The following is a 13,659-nucleotide window of genomic DNA, read 5'->3' as shown; positions in this document are numbered from 1 at the left end:
TGAACTATTTCTTAATGTCTTCCAGATCTGTTAAAATTACAAGTGATACAGTATTCATCAATCACTTTGCATGTATTTGGCTTAGATCTGGATTCTACCAATTTTATCTCACTAAAAATTTATCAATTAAAATGTTACATCATTAGACTATAGGTACCAATATCACTAATGATGAATGAGCCAGAAAGTTAATCTAGTTTAGCAACACTAAAGTGTACAGTTGGATTTTTACTATACATATCAAAAGGGTACTAAAAGCCAGCTCTTGCTACTAACTGCATAAAATTCCAACTAGATGCAAACCCCAAATTATTCAAAAAACCAGTAGGATTTTTGTGTTTCTCTAAACAAGCCAGCAATCATGTTTTAGACAAGGTCCTGCCTTTTATTTAAAAAAGAATATTTACATTACCTAGAAGTGTGTTTAAATGTTAGACAGTTAAAAAAAATAAGGCAAGATACATCTAAAACTGCAATCCAAAACCTCATTCTCAAAGGCTGTAATTATGAAGTAAGGGAGACCTTGCAGAACGCTGCAATGCAAGATCTGAACAGTCAACCGATGCAGGGATTAGGCTGAATAGAATTAGTGCAAAATGTGTTACCAAATAGATGTGCAATGAAACTCTATGTATAGTCTTCCACTTCTCCACAAGAAGGTAAGGGAAGTTGCAATATGTGTACACATGGAGTGGAACGGGACAAAGCAGGAGACCAAAATACCATAGAGAAGAACCGATACATACTCAAAGTTCTGATCCAGAAAAGCCTTGCTCAAACACAAGCTAAAACTCCAGTGAATGCTACACACTTTCCTCTGAATTTGAAGTGCAGGTTCCCTGGACGTGCCTGGTTTTCATCACAGAAGGAGCTAAATTGAGCTCTCCTCTCCTGAAGAAACTAGTTCCTGTCTAAGCTCTCCTTAAAGAATGCAGAGAAGCAACCAAATCATCCAAAGGGATTTCAAGCATGCTCAGAACACACCTAAGACAGAGTGACAAAACGGATCCTCACACAATAGAGTTGCAGTGGCTTTCTTTTCAAAATATTGACCATTACATGCAAATGCCCCTCTCTGGCTAACAACCACAGCACTCATCCCAGGTTTCCCAACTGCTGAACAATTTCCCAGGTCACCTTGAGGAGAGTCAACTCACATCTCCCCACCATCTAAAAGTGTGCACTATCTCCAAAGCTACTGGCTACTTCGTGTCTGAGCACCCTACAGGAATCAAGCTAAAGCAGTCTCCTTTTGTAGAAAACACAAAGATTTTTAACTCAGAAAGAAGGAGCATGATTCTGTACCCCAGAGGCTAGGAAGCTTCTAGCAGAAGGTTTTAACAGCAGACTACAATAAATAAATAAATGATTGAGAAGAGAAATTCAGAAGTAATTGTTTTGTCAAAGCATCACCTACTCACATACAAGAATTACTAGTGTCAAAATAATTTCACCAAGACCTTTTTTATTTTATTTTTTTTTTTTACACTTTGTGGCTTTTCACAATTTGTCATTTTTCTCTACAAGTTCTAGTTTTCTTCCATGTACTAAATTTGTGTGATTTAATTTCTCCATGCAATGGAAGTAGAGTTCTACTGCACTATCAAGAATTTTGTCGTCTTTGATTGTAAATAGCTAAATACATACAAAAATCTAAAATCTTTAGCATATTTTTAGGATTACATACTATATATACACTACATTATATACTATAGGTAGCCACATGGCAAATTATTAAATCCTTTCTTTCTATTCTGACACAGACATTAATTCTATCTTTACTGCTGGACATCAGAAATACTAATCCCTAAAATTCCATACATCACTGAGGAATAAATTGATTATAGACTGTTAGAGGCTTACGGAACTACCTATCGTGACAAAGAGTAAAATAAACTGGCTTCATGGGAATAGTTCAACTGAGTAAACAAGAAGACTCTATTTTCTATCAACAGAAACAAAGCATCAAGAGCACCATTAACTGACTGTTCAAGCTATGAGCGTTTAGAAAGAAACCAAGAAACATTACTTTGACTTTCTAAAGCATTACTTTGACTTTTCTAACAAAAAAGGACTAGTGAATTTAGAAGCTGTTAAATACCAGAAATTCTGCTGCTATATGTCAGTGAAGCTAAAATGAGGAACACTTAATGATCCTAATTTATCTCATTTCAGCAGCTGATCTTTAATGTCTGTCAACAATAACTCCAACTAAACTACAGATAGAAAATAGTCTCAAAAAGCTTTATTAAAATCTTTAAGTGTGGTTGTCTCTCACATGTTCTTTGAAAAACGTACCATTCATCATAAAAATATTCTTAATTCTAGTGTCATATGCCTGCTGAATCACAAACAAGCATATTGGACCCATTCCTTCTGCAATTATTATAACTCAAGGAAGTACCAAAAATGTAAATGGTCTTTAAGTATGCACAGCATTATTTCCATTATGCATCTTATTTAATGAGTTATTCAGATTCTGAATGAAATTTGTAACAGATTATTGTGCCTAACTAAAAGTACTACACAAAAAGCAATGACTACATATTTACCTTTCCATCAGTGAGAATGTATAAGCCTTGCTTTTTAACAGCTAAATTGTATCTATCTTTCTCACAGAATTAGCACTTCAAGATTTTTTTTTTAAAAGACACTCATCCAAGTAAAGAAATTGCTGTTTGTTCTTCAGTGTTTTCACTCTTTCTAGAAAATACAAACACTTTTCATCAAGATCTCGCTTCTTTACATCCACATCAGGAAACAAAATAATCTTTTATTTATTCAGGTCTAAAAAGGATTTTAAGTCACTGCAAAAGACCAGGATACAGTCCTTATTTGATCTACTACACAAATGCCATGTATATTTCCTGAACTTATAATAAAGCCTTTTACAGATTAATGTGACCTCAGGAGCTCTATTATTGTTTCTATACAAATCAATTCAGAAAACATCCACTAGGAAGTCTGGATCAAGTTACTGCAGCATGCAAAGGTAGTCCATTTGCTGAGTCTAAAGTTCTAATATAATCTGCCAGTCAGATTCATGATTCAGCAACCGCAGTGCTTAATGCTAGTGCTGCAGCTGACAATTGCATGAGCTTGTCTAAATGCCAGAGGGAACTGTTTTCTTGCATCATTTAGCATTTTTGCCTATTCTGCAGAGTACTGAGTCTTAACAAAATGAAACAACTTCTTTAGTATGTTACATGAAACTATTTTTCTTCTTCAGTAGAAGAAAACAAACCAGTATATTCCAATAATTATATTGCAATTTAATTGCTTAACTTTGCCCTAATCTTTGATATCTTGTATTATCTGACATTCTCTACAGACAGGGCAAAATAACAAACTAGACATCTAACAACTGGACAAACAACAGTCCCAACTTGCTGAAGGTACAAATGCAACTTGAATGTTTGCTTTCCTCCACTCTGAAGAGAGATATATTTCACACATAATGATATGGAAAAAGTAATTCCCTGAAAACGTAGTTTATAACCTTTCCAGGAACCTACCAGTTCTCATTTTGTTACTACAACAAACAAAAAGAATGACCTGGTTCCCTTAGTCAGGGCTGAACTATCTTGCATAACTTTAATCTCTTTGTCCTTGGATCAATAGCCTAGGGCACTGAATTCAATTTGGGAGCTATTTTGACAAATATAGTTACTTGGATGTCAAGCAACATGCTGGTTTACTAATAGTACTTGAAACCTCAACCTCTGGAATTAAGTCGTCCATTTTCTGTCTCACAACTGTATAATTCTTGCAAAGAAAAGTCACTGCAAGTTTTTTTTTGTTTGTTTGAATGTCTCATTTTACCATTATCCCTTCACCTTGCACTTTGTGCTAAGGACATGTAAATAACAAATGAGGCTATACTGATGGTGACTTCAACCCCTCCACCCCCTACATTTTACAAGATGTAGTTGTTGGCAGTATCTGGATCATCTTCACTACCACCACTTATCCCTCACTCTGACACACAGACTTCCCTTTTTTTACAATTCTTTGTGTATTACTGAGGTATCCTTAAGAGATGAGATCACAGTTACCTTGCATGTGTGGAAAAAGGCTTCTGGTGGTTTTAAGTGTTGCCAAACTTTTTTTCTTTTTTTAGCATTTTATTGACATTGTTCCCTCAGAAAGACCATTCTGAGACATTTAAGAGCACAATACCTTAGAAAACTTTGGTTTTCCATCTTCATAGTGAATCTCCACATAACTGGAAGATAACAAGTCACTGCCAAAGAAAGGAAAATCAAGATGAGAAAAATCTGAATATCCTTTCTACTGCTATGTGTGGGTTTGGTGTTTTTTGGTTAGAATTTTAAAAGCATTTTTTCCTTCCTTGTAAATCAGTTTAAAAATGTCACGCCACTTGTGTCCAGTAAATGGTTTTCTGGTACACTGGATGTCATGGTGTGTTACAGAAGGGGGAATTTCAATCTGCAATCTAATCCCCTTTATTTTAGCTTTGCAATAAGATTATTAGCCTTTTAAATATGCAAAAAAAAAAAAAATCCCATGCCTTTAGAACTTTCTTTGCTACCAGTAACTGATACTGACAAAATGTATGTTTAGTTCATGATTGCTTTCAAATAAGTTTTATATTTTATCTAAAAATTAAACAGACTGTATGTAAGGCTGAACAAATACATACACAACTGTTCTGAAGACAAGTGTATACTTTCCCTGTACCTCAGTTTCACAACTGCAAATCATCATTTTTTCCCAAGAACAGTAATGTTCTTAAAAAAAAAAAAATACACACACACAACACCACTACCCCCCCCATGCTACCCCTTTTTTTCCTTTCACTTTTTCTTCTATTATTTTTTTTCCTAAGTCTGGCATGAAAAATTTCTGAAGCATAAAAAATCCCCACACTGTATAACTCACAGTTCAAATTTCTTTTTTTTTTTTTTCCAAATAAAATTAGCTAGCCTGTACATATCCTGGAATAACTTCAATGCCCCATTCACTTGTCACCCTGTTATAATCAGGGTTGAAGCATAGTGGCCAAGGGAGACAAAACAATTAAATATGTTAACTGCCCCCATCATATAAGCAAGCTAAGCATTTTACTTAATGTGATCCAGAAATCTTTTTTTTTAAATAAAAATAATCATCATTATGGAAGCCTGGTCTGACAAAATCGCTCTGATGGGCATTCACGATTAACAACAATTTATAATAATGGATATCTCAAACTCAGATTAGACTATTAGCAATCCTGATAACACTTTAATTTTGGGATTACTGGCTCATAAAATCAATCTTTCATGCCACATTTATCAGGCACTACACTTCTCCGAGAAGATCCTGCAGAAGTCAGTTACCAGTGGCTGTCTTGAAAGCCCTTTTTCATGGAACTGAGAGACCACACCATGTGCACTCTGTGCCTGCAAAACCAACACTAACAGCCATGAATAATTACTGAAGTCTCATAATTTGTCTTAACTTTCATTTTGATAGCAATATTTAATAGTTTTTTTCTAAAGTGCAGACTTAAAAATAAACTCAGTTGCATTAAAAAATTAACTTTCTGTATTTGTATCATAGTAAGCTACAAATTTTCTGCAAGTGAATACAATTGCTTTATAAATAGTGTAAGCGCTTGACTACAGTGCAAATATTCACTTCTTCAACATGGCAAGGTTTGAAGCTTCTAAAGAGGATTAAGCACACAAAGCAATTAAACTTTAGAGTGTCGATAACGTCCTGTTCTTCTTTGCATTTTCCATACTTCTTATGAAGCATAAGAACTGGTGTCCTCAATACTTAATGGGACGGTACGGACAAGGCTAGAGGTAACTGACAAAAGTAGGAAAATGAAAAATGCTAATTAGATACATGTTTAAAAAAATCACTGAGGATGGTTAAACACTGGAACTATGGTCAGCTTGAAAGAGCCTTGACCAGATTCAGACTTTAACAGATACTTCTGCTTGAATTCACAGAGACCGTTTGGTTTCCTCAAACCGATTCCAGGATCGGCAGTTATCTACTCATTTCCAAATCAAGCTCATGCTCTCACACCCCCTTTTGCCCTCTGCTAGTAACCTTAAACAACTGATCTCAGAACTGCTTTCAGTGCTACCTAGTGCTTTTGGCATCTCGTAAGACTTGCAGGAGGTGATTTCCCACTGTGTCTACTGACTCACAACTGCAGTTACATTTAGTTAAAATTAAAGCATTTCTCTTAGATTTATCCCATTTCATGTGATACAACAGCTGCTCAAAATTTCTTTAGTACATCGTTTGCAGAATCTTTCCAGAGTTCAGTGTTATTCTCTTGGACTTTGGTTGAACTTCTGTTGTAACCTTTATTTTTTTTTTCTTCATCTGCCAACCTTTTCCATTCTTTAGCTTCTCATTACTTCCAACTGCAAAAGGATTCCTGATTCAGGTAATAAATACAGTGTCCCACATGACAGGATATCTAACATGACATGCTTACGATAGAATACTCCCATATATATGTATATATATATATGTGTGTTACATGTGTAAAGCAAGGATGCAGCAGACAGCAGCTTTTCCAGTAGACTACACCTCTCTCATCACTGACTTTCCAGTGCTACTGTCCTGTGGGATCTGCTGGATACAGGGCACATCAATGAAACTCTCCATATTGAACAAATTCCCTCCATAGAAAATTGAGGCTTACTATTCACAATATACTTCCTAAATGCCATGTTGTAAATAAAACGCACCTTTAATCTGTGAACCACCCTTTTGCCAGATGTAATACAGTACCTACCACCTAGAAGTTGGAGTAGAAAATCCATTATAAGGCTACTGTCTTTCACAAACTCTATGCTGTAGCAGGGTATTTAACACTAGTTTCTGATCACTGTTATGTTCTTAAGCTTGTCACATGTAACCATCAACATACTGCATGGGCATTTTTCTCTTAACATTTCCCACAGGGCAGCAAGAATTTTGACCTTTCCACTGAAAAAAATCAGTCATTGTCTTAAACTGTATGCCTCTACCATGGTGAGTACCTGATTTGCCAAGCACTTATTTCTATTTCAGGTATCTGTCTACACTAGCAAATATCCTAAAGAACATCTTGCTACCAATCATCCAGAAATCCCTCAATGCATACTGCTCATCTGAGACAACCATGATCTTATTTCAGGGGAAGAGAGGGAATGGGAGAGGGAGAGTAGGTTCGCAGGTATTTTCCAACATGGCTCTGCTAGTACACACAACCAGTTGCTTCTCTAATAAAGCTAATCTCAGTCCTGTTCTCTATATTCACAGCAAAATCAGTACAAACACATCCGTAACTATGCTTGTAAATGGTTAGTAATGAAACATGATATTGCAGAGTAGTCTAGGACTGGAAAATTCAGCAAAAACGTTCCACTATTGCCACAAAAAACCCCACAAAATTTTGGTAAGGGAAATTGTTCTATATTTTGCTAAAGCTCCAGGAATAACAACAGCTGTAAAAAATAAGCTTAAAACAGCTACTGCAAATTTTCCCTACCAAAGGTTTTACCTGCTATTAATACTGACAAATCTGACAAAAGAAAGGAGAATTTATTTAAGGAAAAGAAAAAAAATGAACACTTAACCAAAATAACATTTTTTCCAACATGAAAGACAGATACACAGAAGAGCACTATAATTTCACCAGTAGGTGTGATGAGATCCTTTATGCCAGTGGCATCAAAAAGAAAGGCCTAGAATACAGATTAAGAGCTCATATAGAAGTGCAGAAGCCTGAGGAATGAGATACAGGACTCATGAATAAAGTAGGAATCTCCACATCACAAAATCCACTTACATTTTCATTGAGCAGAAATGCATCCGGTATAGCAAATTTGTTTTTCAATATTATGAGCACCAGAAACAGTGCAAGCTTTAATTGAAACAATTATGTAAGCCATGATCACATCAGACAAAAGCATATTTAGGCTGGTGACACATTAGTATGATGCTTTACAATGAACACATCAAATTGCAACATGCTGAATGAACACATGAAAAAAAATTTTTGTCTGCTGTGAACTTTTCTACAGTTCCTCCCATCCTGCCCTGCTTGTCTCAGGTAATTATTTTTATTAAGCGGTCCTGCATCACCAGCTCTTCCATCAGAGTTACACTGAGAGATGCAAAATAAGCATCAAAGGGATATGCCATTGCCAGTAGTTGTTGCCTTTGAAGACACAGGCCAGCTGTTCAAGCAAGCAGCAGACACTTTCTGACAAACTCGCATCCACTTCCCTAGCACATATTTCACTGCTGCTGTTTTCATTAGCAGGAGAGCTGCAGCATGAAATGTGGCTTATTTCAGCTGGCATCTAACCATCCTGATGAAAAGAATTGATTTGGGTAGGTAAAGGCTATGAAATGACTAAAAAATCTCATACACAAGTAATCGAGTTAGCTTCCAGGAACCTAGTATGCAGCCTGCAGAAGATCAAACTACAGCTGAAATCTTTCTTGCATACTTCTCAAATTATCTTTAAACTAATCTACTACTAAGGAATAATTTATTAATTTTTTTAAGTATCCTGAAATGATTCAATTTAGTTGAATTACTTAACAGAACATCCATCAGATGTTTTTGCGCATGATGTAGTTTAGTAGCACATAAAGATGTGAAAAACAAATTGAGACCTTGCTACGGCATCTTGTAAGACCATCAAGACACTGTTAGCTAATAAAATGGCCATCTATAGCCTTGTTGCTATCATCAGATTCAATTATATCCACAAGCTTTGTTGAATCAACTGTTCTTACAGGAATTTATTATTATGTTTCTAGTAAGTATTTACACTAGTCTTTACTCAGCTGTTGTCTTTGAAGGTGCTCCAACAGAAGTGTCTCCAAGGAATAAATACACTGCAAATATTCAATATTATTTTTAAAAACACAACTAAGTTCCACAACTTTTTCTTCTATTATCTTGAAGGAACTTAAAAATAAAAAGATGATACTGTGGATCAAGCATCTGTGTTTAAAAGCAATTAAAAGAAACAACTGATGATGCAGGTGTATAGCTCAACTTCTTCATAACTGGAATCAAGAGTCCTCACTCACTTTGCTATTAATACCATAACGACTCTGTAACAGTAAATAGTACAGTTATTTAAAAATCACTTCTTGCACAGTCTGGCTCTTATTGTTTTTGTTTGGCTTGTCTTTCAAGTGGAGAAAAGGATGACCCGACAACAAACTTATTAAACTGAAATTACCTAGGTGATACTTTAGGTATTCTGAAGAGGTCCTCAAATAGGGAAAGATCTCCAAAAATACTGACAGGAAAGCACATACTGAAGTTGTATAAAATGGTGCAGAAAATAGCCCAGGTTCTTTTGTGGATCAGTCTGCCTCCCTCAGTGCAAGAAGCCCTGAGTCAGTTCAAAGAGTTCAGACAACAGACTCTTCATGATCCCTTCTCTGGTTATGTCCTGAAGCCCTCCATTTCAGAAGGGAGCATGCTATATTTTAATGGCCACTTCATCAAGTGTTTTGAAAGTAGGAGCTTGAAGAGTTCTTCAGAATGTTAAGAACAGTATCTTGCCTAGTTTCCGCCATATTTTCCTTTACCATAGCACTGATGATTGAACTGTTCATTTAATACTGCATTTTAATTGATCCCTTTCTTCCACCACTGTTACCGGAAAGCGACAAAGTAATTCACTCTCTAAAACTTAAGTTTGAAGCTTTAGAAAGCAGGCATTCTTTATTGCAGGGCTGGACGCACAGGGGATAACTCCACCCAAATGTGCGTGCTGAAAGGACATAACCGCTAAATATTTCTACTACGTTTATATATTCATGTTTCTTCCCAGACTTCATTAAAATATGTTAATATCCTTTGCACATGTCCATTAGCAGCTATGGGTGGTCATCGGGGGTCTTCGCATGAAGGCTCATACTCTTCATCACAGTGTCTGCTAGCTGACCTTTGCTTCTGTGCAAACTCAGTTCTGAGATCACGTATACTGTGTCCATCAAGGTTTTGTTCCAGTCTTGCAGTCATCTTGCACCTTCCTTATTTCTATAATTCTTCACGTCTGCCCATCCAAGGCTGAGCTGTCTACAGCGGGATTATTCAAAAACTTCTGATCTTAAAACCATCCTAGTTATTCACAAAATTTACTTCTGTTTGGTCACATCTGTTATGCAGCAATTCTAACAAAGTAATAGCTTCTCATCTATATTCACAGGTATCACCATGAGCTTGGAAAATAGGTGGTTTTGCATTATAAATGAGAGTTTTATTAGCCTGTAGTGTAAGGTTCAGGGCTGTCACCTGTCTTCACCAGAATGGTCTCATTCAATTGCAATTGTATTTGCCAAAGCTTCCTTCATTTAAAGCAAGCTTTTTTATACACAGAAGAAACTTGTGTTTCTCTTCCTCTTAAGGAATTCACTTAATACTCCATGTTCTATTACTTTGTGTCTACTGATAACAGTCCAATTTAAACCATCTGTTACTATGAAGCGAAAAATCCAACCAGATATGGGCATGGGTTTTTTTTATTAATTTCTTTTACTTCCAATACCAAAACTAGTGAAATAAGTTTATTTATACTTATATAGAGCTGACACTACCACCTTTAGATTAGACTAACAACTATACCAGAATCAGAGATAAACTTTTAGTTTGCTGGAGTACCAAAATGTATTTTGGTTCACTTAGTCCATGCTTCCACATTGCACAACTTTAGCTCTGTCATTGAATCAAGCTAAATTCAGTGATACAGGCTCTTAGGAGCCAGTTTAATTAAATTAATCATTAATCACATGTCAAGCATATGCAGGCTTCATACTAGCTTCAAATCCAAAGATTTCAGCCTGACTGTAATAGAATCTGAGATCCCAGTAATTCACTTCAGCATAAAGATCTCACTACTGACAACACTGGACCATCTCAGAAACAGAGTGACAAATCTACTAGATTAGAAAGACAACAGTTCTTCACCACTGCCATGTTACAGCGGTTACCTGTGAGCAACTAGTACAAAAACATAACTTAAGAAAGGATGCATCAAGTCAGACAACTGCTTAGTATGTTGTTTGACAGCAAATACAACACATGTAGCAATTTTTCAAGGAGTTTTCTCAGCATCCAGTGATGCGTGACACCAGGATTTCATAAACCAGAGTTGGTGTAATTGTTTTCAATGGCCCTCAGTAGATTTCTTTTCTGTAAGCTCTTCCAATCCTTTAACTCCTGTACATAGTTTAATATGCACAATATCCTGTGACAAGATTTGCATTTTAATTTTTTTTTTTTTTGAGAAGCATCTTCTTCCAAACCTCCTCCTGTATTTGATATCTATAGCTGTTACATGGGACGAAGCAATAAACACCCTCATCCTGCCACAAAGAATTTTACAGCATTGTCATATTGCCCCAGATGTGTGTTTGCCTTGCCCTGAGCTTGTTGACCCTAACAATCCACCAAACCTGTGGCTGCAGTGGCATTTCAGCTGATAGGCATTCAAAACCCTGTTCAGAAGGGTAAGAGATCCACTCTTAATTAAATCCAGGATCAGGAATGCACAGAATGAAGTCTTTTCACTCCACAAGCAAGTGGTCTGACAAGAGGGCTAACATTCACAACACCAATGCCTGCATTTTAAAAGACAAACAGCATGTCCTCTCAAGTTTTTGTGTTTGTGGTTTTTGGGAGTTTTTGTTTGTTTTGCAAATTCTTTGAGATACCTCTTCCCAGAGGTTCCCAAATCCCATGCAGGAACATACTCCCAAGAGCTCTTACATCAGCACAAAAAAAAAAAAAAAGTGGAATTTCAAACAAATTAGCCTATGCTGAGTTTCTTACAGTCCTGTTGAAATAAGTTCTGCTGTCAATGGTTTTATTGACAGTCATTTTACAGAGCACAACTCCATTCATGCATAGCACAGTGAGCATAGGGACATTAATTACCACAGGGGAATCCAAAAGTTGAGCATTTGCAACTCAAGGACTGCAACATTAATTTCTATGGCTACAGTTATAAATTCTCCCCTTTAAAACACATATAGACACAGACACGCTTTTTATTTTATCTATATTTCCCAAAGAGAAGCAGATGAGATGAAGAATAAAGAGATCAAAAAATAAGAAAAAATATTAAAAGGACTGATCTGGGAAGTTCCAGGAGGAATGAACGAAGCAGATGATAAGGAGCTGGAAATGCTGATGAAGAGTGCAAGCCCTTGGTCAACAGCAGGATTGGTGCTGCCTCCTACTGCCCTCATGGAAGACTGAATGACTGAAACACTAGACAGAACACATTAGTGAACATACAAACTCACATGTATATATAATTATAAAATACACATTTTTATCATGACCTTAGTGATGGGATGGAAAAGAATATCTGAAGAGAATTTGCATTAAAGACTTAAAATTACAGAAACAAAATACTAAGAGAAGACAGAATAACTAAAATATTGCTTATAAATAATGCCTCTAATTTATAGCTGAACACAGTAATTGTGGAGGAAGCTTCTTCACACCGTCAGGTTTTTATAATTTTTAAAGGAAAGCTTTTTTCACACATTAATATGTCTTGAAAAATATGGAGAGATTTTAGCATCAGTCTGTAAATCTTTCTGCACATGAAATGCCCACTTAGTCAAATGATAACTTGATGCCTCCAGTTCTTGGAGTGGCAAATGAGGCAGTAAATCTCTATTACCTACAGCTGAGACACTCTAGACTGCAATTACTCACAGAAGTACACACACATTGTTGCAAAATCCTAACACTGAGTTCGTTGCATCTCAACTGTAACAAATTTTTAAAAGCAGACTAGAGTTAAGCTTGCCACAGTAATACTACCACATTTAATTTACGTAATTTATGTATCTTACAGGATCCATTTAGTATCTTAAATGTTTAAGCTTTTATTTAAGACAATGCTACAAATATTTGAAGTTTCCTTCTGAAAAAACGTGACTAGTTTCCCTGTTTCCATTAAAAAATAATTCTGAGAAAAAACAAGAATCAAATTGATTCTCATATAATCCAGTTACTGCACTACTGTTCTTAAATTATGCTAACAATGTAATCTCCTCTGGGACTATTCTCAAGTTAAATTCAGCCCTACAGAAACATACAACACAGACTACACAATAATAATAAGCTTTAAACTGATGGAGCTGCAAGATGTTGGCTGTAATGGTGCACTTCACATAACAGATTGACTGCTCACAAGAGTCATCACATTTTAATGTCTCTAATATTTAAGTGATGTTACAGTCAAAAGTGGTGGGGGAGAGGTTTCAGTTCATGCCAAAGCTGCCAGATTTTTTTCATATGATCTATTTATTGAAAAGAAAAATCCATTTTCCTGTAAATCTAGGTGGATATCTACAGGAAAAAGAAACAAAAGCTGAAAAATACAGACTCATTTTGGTGGGGGGTTTTTCCCTTCTTCCCCCAAAATCCTAAATTTTGAGGCAAGTTTTCAGTAGGGAGAGAAGTTTTTGCCTTTGATTTTCACCTTCTGTTTCTGCCCAGATTTGGTACCTAATTCCCCATTCTTTGTACGTGCCTCAGCCACTACAGTCGCATTGGGGGAAGGCTCTAGCACGGCTCCAGCCCCCAGTGCTGGAGGACACTCCTTTATTCAAAGGCTGGTGCCAGACAATCAGCTGAAAACTCCAAGACAATAT

At 36.2% G+C, this 13,659-nt stretch overlaps 1 protein-coding gene across 7 annotated transcripts in view; it reads right to left on the bottom strand.

Moving 5' to 3' along the window:
• ADAM23 (ADAM metallopeptidase domain 23) overlaps window positions 1–13,659 on the bottom strand; it is an 80,105-nt gene that overhangs the window by 50,113 nt on the left and 16,333 nt on the right. For all 7 annotated transcript variants that reach the window (XM_075429834.1, XM_075429829.1, XM_075429828.1 and 4 more), the window contains exon 4: window positions 4,180–4,243. In XM_075429834.1, the coding sequence (XP_075285949.1) occupies window positions 4,180–4,243 (64 nt within the window). The remainder of the gene's footprint in view (window positions 1–4,179; window positions 4,244–13,659) is intronic.

The sequence above is a fragment of the Opisthocomus hoazin genome, chromosome 9 (genome assembly GCF_030867145.1).
Source record: "Opisthocomus hoazin isolate bOpiHoa1 chromosome 9, bOpiHoa1.hap1, whole genome shotgun sequence".
Lineage (NCBI taxonomy): Eukaryota > Metazoa > Chordata > Aves > Opisthocomiformes > Opisthocomidae > Opisthocomus > Opisthocomus hoazin.
This window is presented reverse-complemented; position numbering and strand designations above follow the sequence as displayed.